The following is a 26,333-nucleotide window of genomic DNA, read 5'->3' as shown; positions in this document are numbered from 1 at the left end:
CTGAAGTTGTCAAAATTAGCCATCAGTAAGATCCTCAAGGCTTGCATTATTGAAACTCATAAAATTAAAAAAATTGGACATACCAATTAGAATTACTGCTCATTCGCTTTGAAGCACTGTGACCAACACAGCCTTTCATAGAATCATAGAGTTGGAAGGGACTTCCAGGGTCATCTGGTCCAACCAAAATTCATAAATACCTCCCTCCCACATCCCCAGTGACCTCTGCTCCATGCCCAGAAGATGGCAAAAAAAAAAAAAGCCCTTCAGGATCCCTGGCCAATCTGGCCTGGAGAAAATTGCTTCCCAACCCCAAACTACCAATTGGCATTTTCCTGGGTGTGTAAGAAAGGGTCGCAAGAACTAAGCACTGATGCAACCCTTGCTGTCCTTCCTTTCATGATCTGCCAAATTCACAGAATTAGCATTACTGTCAGATGACCATCTAGCCTGTGTTTAAAAACCTCCAAAGGAGGAGAGCCCACCACATCCTGAGGAAGAAGAAGAATTGCAGATTTATACCCCACCATTTTCTCTGAATCAGACTCAAAGCGGCTTACAATTTCCTATATCTTCTCCCCCCACAACAGACACCCTGTGAGGTGGGTGGGGCTGAGAAGGCTCTCACAGCAGCTGCCCTTTTCAAGGATAACTTTCAAGGACAAAGCTAACCCAAGGCCATTCCAGCAGGTGCAAGTAGAGGATTGGGGATTCAAACCCAGTTCTTCCAGATAAGAGTCCACACACTTAACCAATTCACCAAACTGAAACTTGTTTCATTGAGGAACCTCTCTGTCAAGAAGTTCTTCCTGTGACAGACCCACTGCAGCTGAAGAAGTATGCAAGACAGCCACTTGGTCAACAATTTCCATCTTTGTAACGGCACTACAAGATGAACATCTTTGAATCAGCTGATACAGCCTTTGACAGATGAGTATTACAACATATTCTAGAAGCAGATGATGATGACTCACCCAGAAAATGAGGACAGTGGTTTCCACCAAGATGTCCTCCACATCAGAGGGAGAACAGACCACTGGATACTTATCCTGAAGGGTCCTTCAAAAAGAGGACATCTTGGCCTGCCTGAAGTCATCATTCTTCACTCTTCTGTCAGCAGGGCCACTTCCTGTTCTGTTGTTATCTTACCTTGCTGTTACTCATTTTTTCTGGTTGGTTCTAGTGTATTAATCTGTTATTTGTTTAGATTGTTGATAACTGCTTTCAGAGTTGTCAAAACTAGGGATATGAGTGACTTCCCCCAAGGAGACAGGAAGTGGAAAGACTGAGTAGAGGGTGGGAATCACCTTAGAGGAGAAGGACCCATCACAGTAAGTGTCTAATGGTCCTATTTCCTATGAGGATAGAAGTGCTGTTTGCATGGAGATCTGGAGAATGGGAAAATAATGTTTAACTCTTCTTTATGCTTGCCAGATCTCCTAACTCCCAAGGCCAAGCTTTGGAATAAAAAATGAGTCTGGCTGGGAGTAAAATGGCCTCAAGAGAATCAGGAAGTGATTTGGAGAGGTTTCTTCCAGTCCTCCCCTGAAAGTCTCTTTCTCCCTTAGCTTGGCACATAGGGTGTTTGGACCGTGTGTTTGCCAAGATGACAATATTTTGTTGCTGCCAAACTAGGGACAGAGGTGAGCCGAGAGTGTGGACAGGGTTTCTTCCTCCTCCTAGTAAGAAGAGGGAGAGAGAGTCTAATTAATCCTTCAGTGCTGGGGCAGGGGAGCAAAGAGTCACTTGGGTGCAGTTTGCCATTCACATGCCTCCCTGGTCAGTTGAGTGGAAGTTCATGTTGAGTTGTTTGATATTTCTGTATATAATAATTCCTTTTTGTTTCTATTTGTGCAGGTCCCAGACATTATGATTTCTTAAAAACATTCTTAGATAACTGGTATTTAAATAACAGATATTTGTCAGTGAGCCACTAACAGTAATACCTACACTGCCTTACCCAGTGTACTTCTGGTCATAGATGTACCTTTATTTGATCTAGCAAGGAAGTTTTATATTCTAGGAGTCAGTTTTAAATTGTGCTCCATTGTGCTCAGTTTCATTCCTCCAGCTGGTTCTAACTCTGTCAGCACAAGTAATCTCTTCCTTCTTAGTCCATCAGTGGCTATTAGCCACAGTGTTTGTGTATATATGTGTGTGTGTGTATATATATAATTTTTTTTTGGCCACTGTGTGACACAGAGTGTTTGACTGGATGGGTCATTGGCCTGATCCAACATGGCTTCTCTTATGTTCTTTGGAACTGGCTTCTTTTAAAATTGATCTTATTTATTTAAAATATTTGTTTGCTACTTTTCTCCCTTGTGCAGTTCTAGGCAGCTTGCAATATATATAAAGCATTATAAGAACAACAGTGATAAAACTTGTGCAAGTCACAGATTAAAAACTCCGATTAGGACAGCCAATAATAAAATGCATTCCTAAATAAAACCTTTTCAGTTGCCTCCTGTAGATTGACAATGGGGGGAAGGGGCAGGCATACCTCCCTGGGGAAGTTGTTCAATAATTGTTTCTTTAATGTGCTCAACCTTTAATTTACTGTAATCCTTTATTAGCTTGATTGTTTTCTTCCCATGTTATCTGGTAGAGATTTAAGAAGATAATTTATCCACCAAGACTGTAGCATAAGGTTTTTTTTTAATCACACTCTATTTTCCTGATCACTGTCAAAAATGCACTTAACTATTTCAGCCTTAAAACCTACTGCTGGGTCCATAAATGCAGACTTTGGTACAGTTACGTTTAGGTACTACAGTGCTTTTAAATTATATATAGTGCTTCTAATATTTCTTTTTTATGTTCTAGTGGCATGTTTGAAGATAATACCTACGTATACTTGATAGAACCTATGGAATTGACTCACAGCACAGTAAGTTAACCTATGGAACAAACATACCTAGAGTTGTGAGAATTGCATGCAGCAGCAGTAAGTTATTCCATCTGATGCCTTCATGGAACACTGCCTGTGTTTGCTTTTGATTGTTGTTATCCTGGATGTTTTTACAAAGCTCATTTGTGTATTTTTTTGTTTCCTTAAAAATATGCCTACCATTTGATATATAACATACATACTGTGGATTTAATTGTTAGGTCAGTTTTCAGCTGTCCTAAACAATCTGCAATGCTGACTTGACTTTCAGTGGTGCTAGCTCAGAGTCTTATTCAATGTTAAGAATGGACTAAGAGTAGCTTTTCCGGTGGGATGGAGAGGGAGTTGTACATATTTCTTTGGATCTAACCAATTCTCATAAAAAATTAAAAATTTGGATTGATTTATGAAGTTATTACAAGTTCAGATTATTATGAGAGTGAAGTTTCAGAGGCATTGTTTCTCTGACTTAGTAATAAGTCATGCCTCCACGTATCAGTATTAAGGGCCATGAGGCTGTATCTCAGTGGTAGAGCATCGCCAGCTACATTGGCTCCCAGAGGAATAACAAGTCAGGTTCAAGGTTTTGGTCCTTACCCTTAAGGCCTTGAGTGGCCTGGAACCAACATAGCTGCAGGACTGTCTCCTTTGGTATGTCCCTGGAAGAGCCACTCTTCTGGTAACAACACTTTGGTGATCCCTAGCCCTAGGGAAATCCGGCTGTGCTCAGCCAGGGCCTTTTTTGTCCTGGCTCCAACCTGGTGGAATTCTCTGCCAGATGATATCAGAGCCCTGTGGGACCTTATGCAATTCCACAGGACCTGTAAGACAGAGATGTTCCACCAGGTTTTTGGTTGAGGGCAGCAGCAGTGGTTTATTATCTGGCTGGCACCTCCTTTTTTCTCTACCCCCTCACCTGACACCCTGGAGAAAGATCCCTCTACCTGATACCCTGGAGAACCTCTACAAGTCATAGTAGAGAATACTAACTTTGATGGGCCAAAGACCTGACTCAATGTAAGGCAGTGTTAATGTTAGAGAGCCAGTGTGGTGTAGTGGTTAAGAGTGTTGGACTAGTATCTGGGAGACTCAGGTATGATGAATCCCCACTCATTCTATGGTAGCTTGATGGGTGACCATACTTTCTCAGCATAACCTACCTCACAGGGTTGAGAGGAGAAGCGAATTATAAGTCACTTCGGGTCGCCATGGGGAGAAAGGGTATAAATGAAGTAAGTAATTAAATGTTTTCATGCACTAGCTATATTTTAGAGTATCTTGGGTTTAAATTTGGATCACCACAATAGACTTGTGTTTCTCTCTTGTTACAGAGCAGTGTGGGTAGACCACACGTCATCCAGAGAATATTAGCAACAAATGCCTCCAAGCAAGTAGAAGACCTGGGTATGACATTATTCCTGATATGTGATATAAATATTGAAATTATTTTAACTATTTCAGGTTTTAAAATTCAAAAACCAATTGAACTTTTTTGCTATATCTAATACTAAAAGATATTGATGGAAACATTGATTGGGTTACTGCTCTGTCAGGTAACACAAATGTACCCAATTTCCATACAGAGTGACGAGAAGAGCACAAAAGATTTGTGGATGTTCTCTCCCCTCATTGGTGGATCTGTATAATATGGGATGTAAAAGGAAGATACAAATGATCCTAAGGGACCCTTCACATCTGGGCCATTTGCTATTTGAGATCTTACCGTCAGGTAGACGATATAGAGTGTTGAAGGCTAGGACAAACAGATTTAAGGACAGTTTCTATCCAAGTGCTGTGGTTAGGCTAAATGCAGGGTTATGAAGGATTATCTGTTTTAGATATATTTAAATGGTTTAAATGGTTTTATGAATGTTTATCTGTTTTAGATGTATTTAAATGGTTTAAATGGTTTTAGATGTATTTAAATGGTATGAATATGAATATGTGTGTTTGATGTGTTGGTATGTTTTGTGGAAGAGCACCTCATTTCGTTGCTCTCTTTTTGTTGAGAACAATGACAATAAATCTATCTATCTATCTATCTATCTATCTATCTATCTATCTATCTATCTATCTATCTATCTATCTATCTATCTACTATAGAGCGGAAATTAGTTAACTATTGCTTTAATTTTATTTTCTGTGCAGACTCCACTTCTGAATGGCCCTTCCTATCTGAGTTGCCGTGGTTAAGAAGAAGAAGAAGAAGGGCTGTGAGTGTTATGACGTCAGTAATGCTACACCAAATCACAAGACCTCTTTGTTTTTTAAATACAGGGAAACTGCTAAATATAATAATAATAATAATAATAATACATTTTATTTATATCCCGCCCTCCCCGCCGAAGCAGGCTCAGGGCGGCTAACAAGACATGGTGTGTACCATGATTATTATACAATTCATATAAGATACAGTTAAAACAGTTAATTTTAAAAACCACAATAAATTAAAGGTGCTACATTCAGTGGGATGTATATCCAGACGGCTAGATGTCACTTTCAGGGTTCCTTATAGGCTTGTTGAAAGAGGGTAGTTTTGCAAGCCCTGTGGAACTGGTTAAAGTCCCGCAGGGCTCGCACTTCCTCCGGTAGCTGATTCCACCAGTGGCGAGCCATTATTGAGAAGGCCTGCTCCCTCGTTACTTTCAGTTTGACCTCCTTTGGTCCAGGGATTTTTAGAAGACTTTGGGAGCTGGATCTCAGTGCTCTCTGGGGAACATATGGAGAGAGGCGGTCCCTAAGGTAGGCAGGTTCTCGGCCATATAGGGCTTTAAAAGTAATAACCAGCACCTTGTAGCGAACTCGGAATACAATTGGAAGCCAGTGCAGCTCCCTCAGCCCAGGCCGCACGTGTTCCCACCGAGGTAGTCCCGCTAGTAGCCTGGCCGCCGCAATTTCCGAGTTCGGCACAAGGGCAGCCCCATGTAGAGGGCATATAGTGAGTTCACTCTATACATATAGTCATACATGCTTCTAGTTCACCAAAACCGCAAGTAGACAAAACAAAAAATTCCTTTCCACTTTTTAGCACAGTCCTTTAAATTTACAAAATTCAAATTTTGCCCCTTCTCCCCTTCTTCTTTCAAGCTTTCTGAATCTCTATTTCCCACCTTCTGATTTTATTTTGTTTAACTTTAAATAGTCCCGGAATGAAGATAGTCATCAGTACCTTTTTCTGCAGTTATCATAGTATTATCATATAACTTTTTTGGTCACCCCGGGTTATTGCTCCTCTTCCTTGAGCAGTACCCAGCCCTGTGGGTCCTCGAGATTAAATGCGGACAAATAAAGAAGATGTTTAAAAAGAAGATGTTTAAAAATTGATTTATTCAAGGATTTAAAAAGATTTCACTATGCAGTACAGTCTCTCTGTAGCTTAGCTACAGAGAAAATAAAGAAGCTAACTGTTCTATCTAATACCATGAATACCTGGTGTTAGATGGTATATCTTCTTGCAGCATAAAAATTCAAATAGTAGCATAAAAGCATTCTATATCAGGGGTGGCCTACGGTAGCTCTCCAGATGCTTTTTGCCTACAACTCCCATCAGCCCCAGTGGCTGGGGCTGATGGGAGTTGTAGGCAAAAAATATCCGGAGAGGTACTGTTGGCCACCCCTGTTCTATATGTTGCAGTCCATCATGATGAAGCATAACATATCAAATCATACTAACATTCCATGAATGTAGAGTTAGCATCTCTTCTCTCTGGCCTATACCCTTATTATAGCCTTTTGTCCTCTGGCACGAGGTGATCTCTCAGATCCAATCAGGAATCTCTTTTGATTAAACTTTCTAGAAGATGTTAACATGTTCTCCTTATTCCCCTTCCCTCAATCTGGTTCCACAACTGAGCAGTTTGTCACAGTTCACCAATTACCACATTCTTGAGTCTGGCTTTGAAAGAGATAAGAATGGTGTCTGCAGGAAGACCCAATTCATGGACACCTGCAAGTCGGACTAGGCCTTCTGATCCTCATGTTAACTCTTGAGGAAAATTACGGTCCTTTCCCTCACACTTCCCAATCACAGGATTGGTAGTGAAGCTGCCACCTCCATTTAGCAGTGATGTAGATTTCTGCGAAAATGAGAATTGGAAGATGTGCCTTAAATAGAATGTGATCTGATTTAGCATGTTTAGCATGTCTCTGACTTGCACTGAGTAAACAAGTCTTAAAAGTACTTTTTGTTGTTTTAATGTCCCAACAGCAGCCAATACTTGAACTGAAATATTTGGGAGGAAAAATAAATCTACATCAAATATGGTTAAATATTTTATTCAAACGAATTCATAGCTTTATGTAGAAAATATTTAAATGCAGTATTACTTGTAAGAATCAGGCAGCATGGCATGTATTTCCCTCATGTTCTTTACCATTTTTTTAAAAGGCACTGAAAACTGTTAACACACTGATTTTAGCTCTCTGAATGACATGTGCATGATTTGCCATAGAAATGGTTGTCCACTAATCTGTTTCAACAGAATTTAGCTCTTCTTCACAACAGCCACTGGGTACCTCATGTCTTGCTAGTTCCATATCAGATTGGTGATTATAATATCTCTTCAATTTCAGTCATGTAATTTAAGTAAGAATTCTAGATTTGGCTTTGATTTGATCTGTGTGGCCTATCAGGCGAATTTGTAAATTGATTTCTTAAAAATTGATTATATGTATTTGGGGCTTTATCCTCCTATCCCTGGTTTACAAATCAGTGAAATGTATGTGTTTTACCTCACACAATTCATAGGAATAATCAACTGGGGGAAAACATTTACAGTTTTGAAACTGCTAAGGTTGCCTAACAGTGTATTGGCAATAGTATATTTTAATTTTTGTTGATTTTATGAAACAACAAATTTTTAGAAGTGGAAAAATTTCCACAGAAAAATAAAGTACAGGAAAATTGGCCACCCCACATCTTTCCCAAGTGGTGAGCTTGAATGGGGAATGCCTTCCTTCCTTCAGGAATATTCCTCTGACCTCCAGTCAAAAAACGGGAGTTGTTATTGCCTAGGTACACCACAAATATAAGAGAGGATTTTAGAATGTTATTTTCAACATTTTATAAAGCAGTTTGATGTATTATTAACATATCTTTTAAAAGAAACACACAGCTATTTTTCCCTTGAATTTATTTGGAATGAATAGTTTGCTCTCATGCATGGCATACATTAGTAAAACTGATATCAGTATTATGGAATAATTACACATGATCCCTGTTGCCTGATTCTTTAAATGTTTACTTGGAAATAAATGCTTCTGGGTTTAAAGAAATATTCTGTCAAGCAAATTGGCACTGGAGTATAGCTTTTTTGTATTAATTGTGTTTAGTTTTTTTTTTAAAGATGGCCTTTCCCGTGTCAGTAATTTAGCTGAAATTAGTTACACAGCATGGCAGCCTCATGGCAAGAGAACAGAGCATCACCGAATTTATTTTTTAAACATCCAACTATAGCTTTTAAAATCTTACAGGCATCAGAACGCATATTTCAAGAAATGAAATTCTTGGAACTGATGATTGTTAATGATCACAAAATGGTAAGTTTACAGAGTTTTTCAACATTCTCCAGTTATGTAATTATTAACCAATATTGAAATATTCTCTGTCCACGTACTAACTGTTGTGTATGTTATTGTTGATGTAATTTAAGAAGTATGTACAGTTTGCTAAGATCGGGGATTGTGCACAGCTGTAAGCTCATTTGCACAATGGTAGACTACAGATGTGTTCAAAATCCGCCAGTTCACAGGTTAGTTCCTTTGTATTGTTAAAAGGCTACAAGAAAAGCTGTCTCTTGGAAGCAGTGCTGTGCCTCAACTAATGGAAGTTGATGGATTTTTGTTAATTTTTGCTCCTGGCTAGATGGCCACCTGACAGCAATGAAGATCCTGTGACTTTAGGGGGAGGTATTTGTGAGTTTCCTGCATTGTGCAGGGGGTTGGACGAGATGACCCTGGAGGTCCCTTCCAACGCTATGATTGATGCAGCAGTGGCCTCTCTCAGGGCAGGGGACCTCCACTCACTTTGGCCAGCTTTGCCTTTAATTTGCTCCCTTCCCATATTCTTTAAGGTACTCTCTGATATCCATTCATTTTTTTCATGGATCCGTATTGATACCTTCTCCCTTAAGAGGCAACTTCATTGCCTAAATATTGTGCTACCAAAATCACTAAGGGGAAGAAATCTAATTGTCGGGCTTTCCCATGCTTGTTACCAAGGCAATTCCTTATGTAGCTCAGTGCTTGAGAAGCTAAACTGCAGATTAGGAGGTCTTTGGCTTGGATGTCTTGAACTCCAAAGATAGCTTCAGGCAAGGCACTTTCTCAGCCATCCATCTGCAGGAGGGAAACGATAATTCAGAAATGAAAACCCTTATATTAAATGGATTGTGTTACAATCCTGCAGTTTTTATAGTAGAAATTGTTTAATGGCATTAATGGTTTTAGAAATGTGGCTCTTGTGGGACCAGTTGTTAACATAGGCTTGAATCCTTTTGAATCTGTTTTAATAATCGTGAGCTTCTGCATACAAATGAGGTAGGTATTAATAGTTCAAATTCCTTGCCATTCAAAGTATGAAAATCCAGTAGAAGAATATGGCTTTAATTTTCTCTTATGGCAAAGAGTTGCTGCTCCTGGCAGCATAGTGGCCTGCTAGAAGAGAGAAGGAAGTCCCTGTCCTGCTTTTGAAATCCTCTGTCTGCTTGCCCTGAAGTGCAGGATGAGGACAGGCTTGGAAAATGATGTGGAGGCCTGTTGCTTGTACTTGCTTTATGGATCAGCAACCCCTGCAGATGTCAGGATGTTTCTTTCCATGTAGTATCTCATGAACAAGTTTTTGTAACTCAAAACCTTGCTACTTTCCAACGGTTTAAACTTCTAGGTGGTTCAATAAAACCGTTATTCCACTTGAAGCTGAGAAAGGGATCGAGAGCATACTGTGCAGATGGTGTTTGTCATCATCAACTAAATAACTTTAAAGTGACACAGATGCAGGCAATGTTCCTGCTAAGCTGCTTGTGAGCAGAAATTCTACTTTGTGAACTGTTGCATTAAAGTTGTGAGCTAGTGACATTAAAGTTGTGAGCTACTGCTTAAATAAATTATTGTGCTCTGGGGTCATTCTTCCTGAGCGAAGACAAAATACGTGAGCTGGAGGCTAAAAATTTGTGAGCTAGCTCACGCTAACTCAGAGGGAACTCTGGATGCAGGGCAATTATTGCATTTAATTCTTCAAAAGATTCCACCCTATTTTTTGTGCCATTAAGCTTAATAAAATTAATCTGTGTTAATAGTTAAAAAAGAAAGGTTTTTGGTTGTTTTCCAGCAGTTGTTCTGCTACTGCCTTTTAGCAGTGCAAAGAACATACATTTGATATAATTGATGTTTTTTTTCTCTTTTAGTTCAAAAAACATCGATCAGCCCATGTTTACATAAACAACTTTGCGAAATCTGTGGTAAATCTTGTAGATGCTGTAAGTATTACTATGATCTATGTTACTAATAACATTTTATACAGCATGCGTGTTTGCTGATACTGAGATGAAAACAGAGATGTTAAAATAAAGCTTCATAAGTTTTAGAACTTTTTAGATAAAGAAATCCTATTATTATTCCTTATCTTTAGGATGGCACCAATGTAGATTGCAGGAAGAAAACCAGTGTTCTTTAAACAAATTTTATGCCGTGCAAACAAGAACTAAAATGTCTATTTTATGTTTGATGTATTGTGAACAGGTAACACAAAAGTGCATAAGAGATTTCATGTTTAAATATAGGCCCTCAGAGCATTCCAGGGAGAAGAGGTCTCTTTCTCTTGCTCACTTACACATTCAAACAGAGGACTCCTGTACATATATCTACACATATATACGTATGTGCATTTGCACATGTGCATGTGTGCACACATTCACCAGTCCCCCCCCCAGCACCTCATTAACCAGCAGTCATTGGTAGGGGTGTGTGTTCAACATAAATTGAACCAAAAAAATACCCCAAAATGTGGATAAGGTATTTTCCAGGTATTATTTAAACCTGAAAAAAACCTAATTTATTCTGGCTTTTATTTGGGTGTCAGGCCCAGCTGATCCTCTCTTGCAGCTCCAGGCTCACTCACTACTTAGAGAAGGGATTTAAAAGGATTGCCTTCAACACCTTCTGGTGAACTCACTGCTTTGGAGTTCACTTGCGGCATGGCTTGCAAAAGGCATTTAAAGAGGTCATGTTCCCTTTAAATGCCTTTCCTCCTTCTATTGGAAACAGTGGAGGCTGGGGGCACCTTCTGGGGCCCATAGAATTGGACCCCCAGTCCAGTCTTTCTCAAGCTTGATTTTTTTTATTTCTATTTTAAAAGTATTAGTAGACAAAGAAACAGTGACAATACATATCTAACAGGGGTGTCGAATAAAACCAAGAAAAAGCACAAGGATTACAGCAGAAACAAAAAATATAAACCAAAAATATAAAATGCTCTGGGCATAGGAAAACATGAAATGGCTGGGCATTGCAAGCGCCCCCCCCCCCCCCCGGCTGGGGTCTACACAGATTGGCAGTGGCTCTCCAGTGTAATATCCCCCTTTGGCTGTTGGTTCCCAGGTTAGAGGCACCAGTTCTCTGGTCTACTCAGCAGAGACAAACTGGTTCAAAGCATCAGGCCTTTATTTGCAGTGAGACAACTCCAGCAAGCAACAGCTTCAATTGGTCATACAAATGCTGGGAAGTGAAACGAACTTCACTCCATTGAAATACATTGCAGCACAGACAAAAGTTGTAAGGAAAATGTGGAATGGATTTTTCATTAAGGTCTCTGGTTCCAGATAAACCTGGAGTAGTCTGTCTCAGCACAGAGACATTAATGGAAAATCCATTCTACATTTTCTTTGCAGCTTTGCAAGCCCAGAAGAGCTTCCTACTGAAACAGGCAAAGACAAGGCAGAAGGAGCTGGGAACTTTGGCAGCTTCAGAGCTACAAAGGGTGTGGGGCGGGGGGGTGGGGGGAGAAAGAGCTGTGGGCCTGATTAAAGTCCTAGGTGGGCCGGTTGTGTCCCACGGGCTGTAAATTTGACACCCCTGATCTAATACTTACGTTGTTACTTTAGAATTTTCCATTGTTAAATTAACATAAGGTTCTAAAATATGAAGCCACAAAAAAGAATTAAGACAACTATATTTATTTAATATGAGCTAATCAGAATCTGTATTCAAGTGGATCCGTATTCAACTGGATCATTTTGGGCTAAGTAACAAAATGAGGTTTCCAAATATCAACTTAACCCTTATAGGGAATAGACAATGCAAAATTGGCCATATATCACTTAGTAGGATTTTATTATCCATCTACAAACTGCCAGGACTAAAAAACTGGCCCGATAATTATCTTCAAAATTGGCAGCTGTGCTAGGTTGCTAACTAGCCTTTGGGATATTATCGCTGGAAGCATGTAAATTAATCTCAGCAAACAAAATGGAATCATTAAAGCAAAACAAAACGGGACAATGAGAGGAAAAGAAAATAAGATTTAAGAATTAAAGTTTTTAAAATTTGGAAATCAATCAGATACTAGAGAAACCAGTTGTTTCTTATTCATCTACATTCTGAACGGCTTTTAAGGCCTCTTCTGCTACTATTTAGTTATTGACGTTCAGAGCAGCTCTCCTTTTTTAGAGGAGAGGCACCAGCAGCTATGCTGCAGATTTGTTGCCTGTACTTCAAACTGCCCCCCCCCCCCCCGGAGCCTTAGATAACCCCAGCTCGATTATCCAGTATAGCCTATGAGGACCATTGACTATAATGGTCCCCGTAGAGTATAATGGAGCTGAAAATATTTGGCAATCCTGAATATTTCCTGAATCAGAATACCATACCAATATTGGGATTCATTAATATTGGGGAATAATGGGATTTTTTGGATTCAGTGTGCCCAAACCCAAAAAATACCTCCCTTTTTTTGTACACTGCTAGTCAGTGGGACAGCAATAGAATGGGGGGAGGGGCTGGCCTGGCATGATGGTGTACAGCTGCTGGACTGTCTCCTGTCAGTTAACTCATGTTGCCTTGTTGCACACCTTCAAGTGGTCAATAGTGTTTGTCATACAACAAAACATTCTAATGTGAAATGATAATTGGGTTGGATCCAGCCAGCGTTTGTGGTCAGTTTGGTCTGATACCCTCATTATAGTGCCTCCCCATGTGGCTTTTGTTCATGTGTTCCCCTTGATTCAAAATACTTTGGTGGCGTCTCTTTCTCTCCCTTTTCCCCTGCGGAACAGCTGCTTTGATCTGACTCTTTATATTTCTACTGAGAATTGATGAGACGCAATACGATAAAAACATGGCTGAAAATAGGTGCCACAGTGAAATTTCTAAGTGCCATGGTCCCCTGATACCTGGGATTTTCCTTGCCCTGAGCTTTGAGGCCTTACATTTGCTGAAGGAAACCGTGCACACTGGTCACTTGCCCTCTGTCAACAAAGACTCCTCTCTTGGCAGCTCTTGGAGTGAGCCCCACTGCTCCTGCTGTTCCTTTCACTAGAGATATTTAATAGCACCATTAAACTACTGTGCCTTCTGTGTCTGCCTGTAGACTCTGAAATTTCAAATACATGTTGTGATAAGAGAAAGAAGAGAAGAGATTGGATTTATAACCTGCCCTTTGCTAGCCAAAGGAGTCTCAGAGTGGCTTACAATCTCCTTTCCCTTCCCCTCCCCACAACAGACACCCTGTGAGGTAGGTGGGGCTAAGAGAGCTCTCCCAGAACTGCTCTTGAGCAGAATAGCCTTGGGGAAACTTGTGGTTGACCCAAGGTCACATCAGCAGGTGCAAGTGGAGGAGTGGGGATTCAAACCTGGTTCTCCTTGATAAGAGTCCGCACACTTAAACACTACACCAAAAAGAGGTATAATTGCTATTACGATCTATTCCAGCACATTTACGGTTATTTACAATTATTTTCCATAGCAAGAAATTATGCATTTATTTTTAAAAAATATATTCATATGCCTGCCTTTCTTCAGAGCAACAGTATAAAAGCAGTTTGACTAAAAATAATAATAAATAGCATATATAAAACATTAAAAGCAACCTAAAAACACCTTATGCCCCCACCAACAGGGTGCTGCTATTATTCCTTTGTCCAGGCTCCCTTGAGTGGTCTCTGGAATAGCTGTTCAACCTCCTTACAGTAAACTAAGGAGAGCAGGAAGCTCCATGACCTCTTTCTGGAGGTTTTTACATTATACCTAGTTCATGACAACAAGTTAATGAGATAATACACACAAGTATATGTGTGAAAATATCTGCATGGATCTTCTGAATGTATACATTAGGAAGACATTCTGTTACTTCTGTATGACTCAATTTAGTGTACAGTTTGATTTAATGTAAACTGACTGATTTTAAAGAAATTTAAGAGATATATTGGCTAATTATATACCCATGTTTCCCTCTTCCTTTGACCCCTTTTGTCCTTCCACTGACTAATTGGCTGATTGTGCATGTTTGACCCAGTGTTCTACTCCTGTGCCTGTCATGTCTTATCCCTCAGATTTACAAGGAGCAACTGAACACAAGGGTGGTTTTGGTTGCTGTTGAAACCTGGTCTGACAGGGATCGTATCACTATTCGCCCTGACCCGAGGCAGATGCTTCATGATTTTTCCCGATACCGACAGCAGTACATCAAGCAGCATGCTGATGCTGTTCACCTTCTCTCGTATGTATCGTCAGTTAGCTGTAATGTTTTTGCACATTGCACCTTTTCTTGAAGGTCCCTGCTCCACTCTCTCTTTTATGCAGTGAGAATTTTTTTATGCTGCCTCTCCAGTCACATGCCCCAGGCGGTTTGAAAAACAAAACAATAAAAGATATTAACTTAAATCTAGCCCAGTATAAAAGCATAGAACATAACCCAGACCGCTGACAGCTCGAAATAACAGTTTCTAGACTAAAGGAGTCTTAGAAGATCAACCCCTTAATTATCTACTTATTCCTATCTAGAGAGACCTCAAATCCTGCTTATGGCTGTAATTGTCACTGAAAAAATAAAAACATCATAATAGAGGAAAATAAGCTACAAAATATATACCAGCTTAGCAAATGTTTGTGTCTGCATTTCATTCCAAAATGCAACAGAGATATTAACAAAAGTATTTTATTTATTTAGCATATTTATATGGTGTTTTCGCCTACAACACAGAACTCAGACTTTATATTCATAGGAAATCTAAGATAATCACTCAGAATACTACATCAGAACGTTCATTGTTCATAGCCCTACTATTACAAAATTCCAAAGTGGGAAAAAATAGAATATCAGTAAAAGACACCTAAAGAGACAACAAGAAAAGCTGGCAGTCGGCGGCCTCTCAGATTGCAGGTCTTTATACTGTCTGTGGGCAGGAGTGGAGGTCTGCAGGAGGAGTTAAGCCCAAGCCATCTCCAGGCCAAGGTGGTAGTAGTAGCAGGAAACAATGCAGAAGATGGTGTAGGTAGTTTACAAGTGTAGGTAGTTTACAAGTATAGCTATGTAGATGGGATCAGCAAAATGGGGCAAATGATGCACTTTTTCACAACTGCTAATGTGATTTCCTTGTTCCTGGGACAGTAGTATTTATTGACATACAGCTTGGAATAGAAGCCTGTCCTTCCACTTTGTGCAGCTGGGCAACAGCTTCAGTGGAGGGAGAGGACCCACCGTTGCAGGGAGTCTGCATGAAGTGCTCTCAGTAGGTTAGGGTTGAAAGAGGGTGGTGAGCTGGAAAGTGGCATATGGCACTGAGTCCTGCAGAAGTAGCCTAAATTTCCTGTAGGAAGACATGACACAGTCTTACAAGATTCATTAGTGGCAGAAATCCTGTAATACAAAGGAAGCAGGAGGAAAACAGCATGACTGGCTTAAAAGCTAGGAGAACTAGGAACTGGGCTTGTGTGATAATGTTATTTCCCCTTTTCATTGCTTTACTCCAAACCTTGCCTCAGAAATGAATGAATCTATGGTGAAGGGATCTATTACAGAGGTGGAGGAATAGACCCCATTGCACTTGTTGACCATTTTTGTAGATTAATTTAGCTTTGATAATTTGTTCTCCCCTGAGTAGAAGAAGATGATGATGATATTGGATTTATATCCCGCCCTCCACTCCAAAGAGTCTCAGAGCGGCTCACAATCTCCTTTACCTTCCTCCCCCACAACAGACACCCTGTGAGGTGGGTGGGGCTGGAGAGGGCTCTCACAGCAGCTGCCCTTTCAAGGACAACCTCTGCCAGAGCTATGGCTGACCCAAGTGGAGGAGTGGGGAATCAAACCCGGTTCTCCCAGATAAGAGTCCGCGCACTTCACCACTACACCAAACTGGCTCTCCAGTAGTGAGTAGGTAGTGATAATGTTAATTTATGTGATGGAGTTCTTTCAGACATTTGAGAGATGCTGCTATAGTTTGCTATATGAAGAAATCTTTTATTATTGTTATTATTACTTTCTTCTTAAGGAATGTGACGTTTCATTATAAAAGGAGTAGTCTGAGTTATTTTGGAGGAGTGTGTTCTGTGCCTCGAGGTGTTGGTGTCAATGAGGTAACCTTTCTCTTTTAATGGCTTTAGGGGGTTGGTAATGAAAACATTCTCCGCCTTTTTAAAGGAAACTTTTTGTATGGTTTTCAGAATCCCCAAATATGCATAGGAATTTCGCAAGACCATAGCCTGAGAGATTATTGATTAAAGCTATTTGCCCCTTTTTTTTGATGTTAGTGCAGGCTTATTAGAAGTATGTGGCAGCTCCTGTATTCAATATATTCTTCAGTAGCAAAACAAATAACAATAACAAACAATAATCTTCAAGCATTTAAGGATTGCCACAACACAGAAAAATTTACCTGTTTCAAATGCATCCTACATCATTGCTATTTTCAGAGCTGTTACCTAGGATCTTTCTGTTATATTTCAGTATCAAACCTTGTTCTTGGAATTTAGATTTAAAATAAACTTTCTCTTTATTTCTTTTTTTGCTGGGCTCTTTCCTTCATGGCCCCTTGTGGTTTAATTCTTGTAAAAGTGAAGAGATTGTTCTGCTTGAAGGGGGAAGGCAAGGCTTCTGTAACTAATACCTCTTCCCAGTTGTAGATCGCTTCTAGGCATCACTTCCAGTAGTAATGTTATAGCAAAACCAGTTGTGAGAGGAAGGTACTTAGCTGATGTGGGCATTTTGGGCTACTGGTCCCAACTTGGCATAATGGTTAGTGGGCAACCTGTGCTGAATCTGCTCATCAGTGCACTGGTGATTTGTACACCTTTGCTGAAAATCTGCAAGAAACCTTTCTGCAGAAATGCCCTTTGACCGTAGCTGGGAATCAAAAGCTTAACCTCAAATGCATAGCCACCAAAGAAGTTTTCTGCGCTATTTGTTTAAACTCATTTTGTTTGCATTTGAATGGACACATCCACATTCTTTTTCAAGAGAGATGTCAAAACGTTGTTCTTTCTGATACTGTAATAATTATAGACTGATAAATCTCAGCTTGTGAATTCCTGGATCATAACTAAGGAAAATAAATTAATACTTTTTCCTTGAAATGAACAGAACAAATGCTCCCATTTATTTTACTGTACAGGAAGCAGACTTGATTTAGATTAGTCTAACTTATTTCCAACTAAGTATGTTTAAGGGTCTGGGTCAAATTCCTCACAGAATGAATAGTAAAACAGAAGATTTGCAGTCTAAATTGCAATAATCCTTATTAGTTTTATGTTTCTGTTTCCAACAGTATGGTCTTCCCTGGGCAATGGCACAAGAACTGTCCCAAAGTCTGGCTCAGAATTTAGGAATACAGTGGGAACCGGGAGCCAGAAAACCAAGTATGTAGTTTGTGTTGAATTCCTTCTGTTCTCTTTGTTAGACTGACTTTACAAAACTTTTGTATAATTTTGTATAATCATAACTTTGTATCAAACCATCAGTATACCTAATTCTCTAAATGACTCCATCTGTGGATACATAAATCCAGAGACTGGAGCCATGAACTGGCAAGACAAGTCTTTGTGCAAATCTGAGAAGAACCCCAGGTTTGCAGGGGGGAAAATGGAACAGATATGCACACAGAGAGTTCAGGGAGGGCTGTTTTGACCTCCCAGTCCACCTCTGCTTCCCTTACCCCCTCCCCTGGAGGGAGAACTCATTGGGGCCTGGCCTGGCACCAACCAGCATGCTTTCCATACAACTTCCATGACTCGCCCAGGCCTAGTGACATCCACCTGACAACTTGCTACTTTGCTACAGCAGCCACCATGTTAACTGGTCTGGGTAACACATACACTTTGTGCAACTCAACAACTTGATGATATGCAACTTGCCTAGGCCCAGCTACAGCCACTGCGCAACTTGTGCAATTCAGCTGGGCCAGCTACGGATGCCATGAAACTCACTGGAGTGACTTGCTGCCATATGACTTCTGCAGTTTGACAGGAATTATCCCAGAGAGAGGCTGCCAGGGGGAAGGAAGGTGGGAAAACTGAGAGCCAGTCAGAGGTCAAACTAGGATCTGGGAGACTCAGGTTCAAATCCCCTCTCTGCCATGGTAGCTTGCTGGGTGTCCTTGAGACAGTCACACACTTTCAGCCTACTATACCTCCAGGTTGTTGTGAGGATTAAATGAAGGAGAAGAGAATTATGTAGGCTGGGGATTGCATTTGGGAGTGGGGAAAAGTAAAGGTGTAGTCCCCTGTGCAAGCACTGAGCTGTTACCAATCCATGGGGTGATGTTACATCATGACATTTTCTTGGCAGACTTTTTACAGGGTGGTTTGCCATTGCCTTCCCCAGTGGGGTATAAATGAGGTAAATAATAAGATGGAGATGGAGGAGCATATAAAAGATAGATTTGGTGGGTGGGAGAAGAGAAGCAGAAATGGGAGAGGATATGGGAGCTGCTGGGAGGAGGGGAAAAGGAAATTGTGTGGGGAGGGGAATATTGGGGGAAATGAGATGTCTCCACATCCCTTTGGATGTTCCCTGCTTGTAATGTCCTATCTAATACTGAACCTGGCCTCGTGTATAGATAGAACCAGGGAACGGGCCAGATTGAGAGAGTACTATCCAGGTCTACAAATATATGGGTGGGGGGAAATGGAGGAATAATATCTGGGCTTGGAGAGAGTGGAGGAGACAGCTTTGGTGTCAGCTCAGGCACTGCTGCTGTATGTCAGCCCTGCTGCTTCCACCTCTTTCATGCAGGCCAGTAGGCAGGGAGGAGAAGCAGGAGGAGGGTGGAGGCATGGAAAATGGAATCTGCCACAGCCCCCCTCCACTGCGGTGGAGCCAAGCAGCTGGATGCTGCAACCGAGCAGGCTGGTCATCCTAGTGGAGGGAGCATGTGATTTCTCCCTCACACATCTTTTACCCCTAATGTACATGTGGTAAGTACAGATAGTAATTGTTATATAGATCACACAAGCAGTACCATCCTAGGTAGATTTGCACCTTTAAGTCCATAGAAGTCATTGGGCTCAAATAGGTATAAATCCAATTAGGATGGCTCTATAAATGTGCTGACTCTTACGCTAGTTTAATGTCTCCCTTTTATATTTACTTTGCCTGATTCTAGGATATTCTGTGAATACAATAATCATTAGAATAGCGCATACTGACATTTGCTCCAGTGCAAGGCTATAAAAATGAACTTTACTTTTGTCTTGTGTTTAAAGCAGGGGTGGAATTCTAGCAGGAGCTCCTTTGCATATTTGGCTACATCAGGGGTGTGTGGCCTAATATGCAAAGGAGCTCTTGCTAGAATTCCGCCCCTGATTTAAAGCATGGTAGCGCAGGCAGATATTACTTTTGAGGCAAGTCTACTTTTTCTGTTGATAAAGAAATCTAATTTACATTTTGAGAATCTACCATTTTGCATATGGCCTGGGGGAGTCAAAGCTATGTTGTGAAAATTTGGTTTTGAGACATTGGCATGGTGATTACTCAAGTGACTTCAGTATACATCCCAAGGGAAGAGGTTCTCAGACTGCTTTTACACTGGCAAGCAGATCACTAGAATCAAAGAGGTAATGATTTTTGCAGGAATCCCATGTCTTATTCTGTTCCTGTGTACCTCCTCCCTGGTAGGTATGCTTCTATAATTTAAATATTATGGGAACGAAGTTATGTATTAGCCCACCTCCCCTATATGAATGGTTGTTGCTGGTTGTTATGTTTTAACTACTACTCTTCATTTTTGTGTGTTTTTGTTGAGAAGAATGTGACTGCACAGAATCCTGGGGTGGATGCATCATGGAGGAAACGGGGTATGCTATAATGATTAGTACCTAAGGCTTATATACTGTGTATGAGTTGCTAAGAACAAATTAAGGAGCCTGTGTTTAGACTAATAATTACTAGGGTGCGTATACAATACATTAACACTGAACCTTATCCCCAGATAGGTTGATGATTGCATATGTCCGTTTCTGTTTTCATAGTTTGAAAAGGGATACTTAGATGGAAAAGAAGTGCTGTTTTTCAATACTAGCATTTTTTTTGCGTGTAAAAATAATTAAAATAAACCTATGGCAAGTGATGCAGTCCACTCCATAAAACTGACCAATCTGAATACAAAAATTTAGGAGATTATTTAATATAATATATTATATGCAGAACAATCTGCAGCTTCTAATGATGGAAGTCTGCTTTCGAAAAAGCAAAATAGTTATATACACTAGTATACTTACCATGTCACTATTCAGGTTGAGCAACAGAGTATAATTTCTAAACTGCATATGAAATGGAGGTGAATTGGAGGAACATATGTAGTATAAAATTTTTCCAGCAATGGAAAAAATACTATTTTTTCTTAAATAACTTTCATAACTTTTAAGAAATGTAGAATCATGCTTTTTGGTACTTTTATATATGTGTATATTAGTGTTCTAGTATGTAACCATATTTCTCAGCGCAGGAACAGGAGTGGGGGATCCTACCTTATGTTCATGCACAGCATTGAAATTAATAATAATAAAATAATGCTTGACCCAAGATGGTTATACATAAAGCTCAAGCCTTATTAGTGTAAAACCAAAGTATTGTTTTGTTTAAGTTTGCAAAAAATGTGCAGAGTCCTCACTATGCATAGTGGAGCTAGAAATATATCTGTCTGAGCAAGCCTATATTGTGTGTTTTTTTAATTTCATGGGCTGTTACATTCCTCAGTGCCTTATCATGAAGTGTATTTCTCAATCTTTATTGTTTTTAGTGTCTACCATCCCAGAAAATTCTCAAAATGCAGCATTGCTGAATACAAGAGCTTTTTAGGAAGAGGAGGAGGTTCCTGTCTTTTCAACAGGCCAACAAAGGTAGGGCACAACTATGTATTCGGTGTGGTTCTGTGACTTTATCCTGATGGCATTCTTCTGAGGGAAAGCAGCTATAGATTGAGTGAAGAACCAGTCAAGAGGAGGTGCTGTTTAACCCTTTCCTTCCCATCCCCCTTGAAGGTAGCAGTTATGAGGCATAACTGCTGAAGAAATGTTCCTTGAACCCCAGTGATTGTCTGGGCCAGTTACTGGGTGGTGGCAGACCTCCAGAGGCCAGGTCTACCGGTATAGTGGAAAGGGGTCGGTAGACCTGTTCTCCAGAGGACAGGTCTACCAGTATAGTGGAAAGGGGCAGGTAGACCTGTTCTCCAGTGGACAGGTCTACCAGTATAGTGGAAAGGGGCAGGTAGACCTGTTCTCCAGAGGACAGGTCTACCAGTATAGTGGAAAGGGGCAGGTAGACCTGTTCTCCAGTGGACAGTCTAGCAACATAGTGGAAACAGGTAGGTGAAATTTGACATGATTTTGTTTTCTCTTATGATGTTAGTCTTAAAATATAGCTAAATATAATTTAAAAGAATTCTGAGATTTTTACAAGGTTATGGAAGTAATCTAAAAACTAATTTACACAAATCTAGACATGCTTACAACTTTAATGCTACTAGCTTTTTTGCTCATGAGGTAGAATTTCTGCTCACCACACTGGCACTTAGAGGGAACATTGGGATGTATAGTCATTCAGCTGCAATTTTAGAAGAAATAGAAACATCCATATGAATTTATAATGGTTCTTTGTATATTTGCATTTTCCAGTTGTTCGATACCACTGAGTGTGGAAATGGGTATGTAGAACCGGGAGAAGACTGTGACTGTGGATACCAAATGGTAAGTTCAGAGTATTTCTAAACACAAAATCAATTATCTAATCCTTCTCATTCATATACTAAACCATCTCTTAGAAGGAGAGCTTCAAGAATAATTTTGTTAAGGTGTTTCATTCCTTATAAGTCTTGTGCTGTGTGGTGGAATTCTAGTAGCCAAGTAATTTATTCCCGGAAGGAGAACTGTGGGAGACACTTTGGCTAGGTCCTCAACCCATTGTTTTAGCACCAAAATAAGAAATTTAACACCCAGGCTTTTGTTAGAAAAGTAGGGAGGGATGATATAAGAAGAGAGATGTGTCAGTGTCATCAATTCCTCTACTTACATATTCTTAGAGATGTGACGGTTTCAAGCACTTTGGATCCTCCTTCCTAACTAAAATCTTTTTCACTTCTTAGGTCTAAAATATTCAGTATATAAGGAGTATTTTGTGCATTGATGTATTTTGCAGTTTGGTGAATGAGTATATGAATATTGCTGTCGGGTTTTTTTTAGTAGGAACGCATAGGAATGCAGTTCCGGCTGGCTTGATGCCAGGGAGCGTGGCTTAATATGTAAATAAATCCTGATGATTTTTTTTTGTAGAAAACAACAATGGTGATGTCAGGGGGTGTGGCCTAATATACAAATGAGTTCCTGCTGGACTTTTTCTACAACAAAAGCCCTGACCGCCATTAATCTTTTTAATGTGATTGTATCACTTAATTTATTCTGATTTTTGGATATTCATAAATTCTGTGGGGTTTTTTCAGGATTGCCATGAAAACTGCTGTAAGAAATGCTCGCTGTCTAATGGAGCGCATTGCAGCGATGGCCCATGTTGCAATGAAACCTGCCTTGTGAGTTTTTTCCCCCCCAGTTGTTACCTTTCCACTACCAAGCTTCTTTTCTTATGGTAGGAAGGAATATCTTAATTTTATTATGATAATTGATTAGAAACAGGGGGATGTGTATGTCCATATTTTTTCCTCCTTAGGTGGGAATGATTTCAGGGAGAGGGGTTAATTCTGAGCAGGCAGGTGGCTGTAAGGGATGAAGTTAAATTAAGCAGCTTTGTTTAGAGTTTAAACATTTAAAGGAAAGGAGCATGCAATTGCAGCAGTGTGTACTTTGGTCCTCAGTGACTTTCTCAAATACTGTAAAATGTGTAATAATAAAATTAGTGCATTATTGTACACTTTCAAAGTGGTTTTGTTAACTAAACAGACTTCTTTTTCCAAAATGGATTTTGGTGATTTCAGTCTGCAAAACCTCTATTTCTCTCCATGTGAATATTGTAAGAGGGCTCCCTGCTATTTTCCCTCAGTATGTTTACCTATCTGCTCATACAGTGGAATTTATTGCCTTGGATCCCACTGAAAATTACCACACCCAAGCAACTTTGTCACCTTCCCACACATGCCCCAAATATCCCGATATGCTGCTGTTAGTGGATGGCGCAGCCCTAGGAATGGCATGACTAGGGACCTGATATGAAAATTGCTTCCCCTTCCATCATTGGAAATCCAGCTTACTATCTGTAACTTTTGTCCTTTTTGGGGGGAGGGACCCTATTTATCAGGGGTGGCCAAACTGGCTTTTTCACACATTTTGTGTGGCTCTCAAAGCCCCCATCAGCCATCTTGGAGAAGGCATTTGTTTCTTTAAATCACTTCGCCAAGCCGGCCTGCCGGCCTTGGAGAATGCATTTAAAGTTGCTTTCTTTCCACCTCTCCCTTCCTCCCCCATCTATTTGCCTTCCTTCCTGCCTGCCTGCTTTCAAACATCTGACATTTATTCTGTGCAGCTCTTATGTTAAGCAAGTTTGGCCACGCCTGCTCTTTATGATCATGTTTCCTACCAACTATTTCCACTAACAAAAACTTTACAACCCATTATAGTATGCTGTTGGACTAGGAATTGGAGAGAAACAGGGATCTTCTTCGTGGTCTCTGTGCAGTCCCACACATGGGTTTTCCCGTCAGGACGAACCCTACCTCGGAGATTTTAAAAGCTAGCCTAGGCGTTATTTTTGGCGCGCCCTCCCTTTCGCTCTGGGGAGCAGGCATCCACTGCGCATGCCTGGAGCGAGAGGGAGGCGCCCCACCCACTCAGTTTCTTTCCAACCGCCGCCCGGGATAGTCTTACCTCGCTGCGCTCCTCGTTTACCTCAAACATCTAGCCTCCGTTTTCTTCACGTTTCCTCTTTATTCTATTTCCCTCGCTATTTTTCTTATTTTCTTATACTCTCTAAAAAAAAAAAAAAAGCATAAATATCTTCCCCGCTTTTACCTCAGACCTCCCTTCCCCTACCCCCCCCCCTCCCGGGCGTATGGAAGGAAGGGACAGTAAAATAACCTTTAAAAGGTGTTCGCGTTGTAGGGCGAAAATCCCTACATCAGACGGACATTCGCTCTGCCTATTCCGCTTGGGAGAAACCCACAAAGTGGACGCCTGTGCGCATTGCCTTCAATTCGGCAAACAGGCGCGCAAAAACAGAGCCGCTAGACTAAGAAGCCATCTTATGGAATCTGTGCTTCACCCTGAAATGTCTCAATCTTCTTCTGTAAGTAAGTCGCCTCCCCTCCTGACTCCCCAAGGAGACGGCGCACGGTCGGCAGCTTCAGTGGCCATTGTTCCCAGCAAGCATAAGCCCGGCGATGCCGCGAAAGCCGGCGACGGCGCGAGAACGTCAGAACTAACGGCCGCGTCTACTAAAACGAAAAGCGGGAAGCACACTAAGAAACACAAGCACTCCGATCCGAAGGGCCAGAAGGATTCGAGGAAACCTACCGATACGAAGGACCCGAAAAAATCTACCGACCCGAAGGACTCGAGAAAACCTACCGACCCGAACAAGTCTTCGGAACAACAGAAAGCCCACGAGCCTGACAGACAATGTGAGCCCTCCACACCCGGATCCGATACCCAGGAACTGACCACCCCGATTACGGAATCACCGCATCAGCAGATGGAAGAGGTTATTCCGATTCCGTCCCGATCCCCTTCTCTACAAGGATCCATACCAGACCCTTCGCTGGAGAAGATCCGAGACCCGCTGCAGTGGACTCAACAGCACATCAACCCTAGGTCGTTCCGCGATATGTCGAATCCCATCCAATACAGACATGACGCTTATAGGTACTTTGATACCCATCGGTTCCCAGCCAGGTCCCCCAGCATCGAGAGACATCGGTACCATCATACGTGTTTCCCGGAGAGATCCCCTAGTAGGGGGAGGGACCGCTATCGTTACAACCCGAGATCTCGGTCTCCATCTATGTCCCCGAGACGACGCCACTACGCTTCGAGGTCTCCATCAATGGATTCCCATCCATGTTGCGGCTACCACCATTCTCGGTACCGTACCGATTACCACAGGAACCAATCCAAGGAAGCGACTCCTGTCCAACGGAGTAAGCAACTAACAAAACAGCCATCTCCGACTCCTTCCACTTCGACTTCTAAGCTTAAAGGCACGAGTCCAACCAGACCTAAAAGCACGACTCCAACCAGACCGGACCCACCGGCACCCGAACCTGACTCTGATGCCGAATCCGACGCACAATCATCGGACTCGATACAGTCGATGTCCCCTGGATCCCCTGCCTCGGATATCGCCAAACCCGCGGATTTGTCACCTTCCGAAGGGGCAAAGACATACTTGGACTTGATTGCCAACATGGCCTCTGCACTTAACGTTACCCTTACCTCAGATGCACCCAAGGTAACAGACGTGGTACACGACTTGGTGCACTCAGATTTACCTGCTGGTTCCTTTCTGCCGATGTTACCGGTACACCTAGAGGCCATCAAAGAAGCTTGGGACAACCCAGCATCTATTCCCCCGACTTCAAAACGAATTGAATCTCTTTACAGGATCCAAGCAACGGAGTCGAAATTTTTATTTAGCCATCCAGCCCCGAACTCTCTGATAGTTCATTCTTCTTCTAAATCTAAACAGACTCGTCACCCTGTACCTCCTGAGAAGGAAGGCAGGAAATTAGACACTCTGGGAAGGAAAATGTATTCAATTTCTACGGCAAATGCCAAAATCAACAATTATTTAGCATACTTCGCCGCGTATACCCACAATATCTCCTCCCAACTAAATACGCTCATCTCTGCCCTACCTGAACCTTCCCAGAAACAAGCCTACAAGCTGCTACAGGAGCTCAACAGGGTTTCAAAGCAACAGATAAATACTATCCGCCACTCTGTGGGGTGCACTTCTAAGGCGATGGCTGCCTCAATTGCCCTAAGACGACACGCTTGGCTTCGGTCCTCTTCGTTG

The 26,333-nt window shown here is 41.2% G+C and overlaps 1 protein-coding gene across 1 annotated transcript in view; it reads left to right on the top strand.

Annotated features, from left to right (window-relative positions):
- Positions 1-26,333, top strand: part of ADAM23 (ADAM metallopeptidase domain 23) — a 138,575-nt gene that overhangs the window by 86,606 nt on the left and 25,636 nt on the right. Inside the window, exon 17 of the mRNA XM_060256873.1 lies at positions 22,813-22,899. Coding sequence (XP_060112856.1) covers positions 22,813-22,899 — 87 coding nt within the window. The remainder of the gene's footprint in view (positions 1-22,812; positions 22,900-26,333) is intronic.

The sequence above is a fragment of the Heteronotia binoei genome, chromosome 16 (genome assembly GCF_032191835.1).
Source record: "Heteronotia binoei isolate CCM8104 ecotype False Entrance Well chromosome 16, APGP_CSIRO_Hbin_v1, whole genome shotgun sequence".
Classification (NCBI taxonomy): Eukaryota; Metazoa; Chordata; class Lepidosauria; order Squamata; family Gekkonidae; genus Heteronotia; species Heteronotia binoei.
Note: the sequence above shows the minus strand (reverse complement) of the source record. Positions and strands in the feature narration are given on the sequence as shown.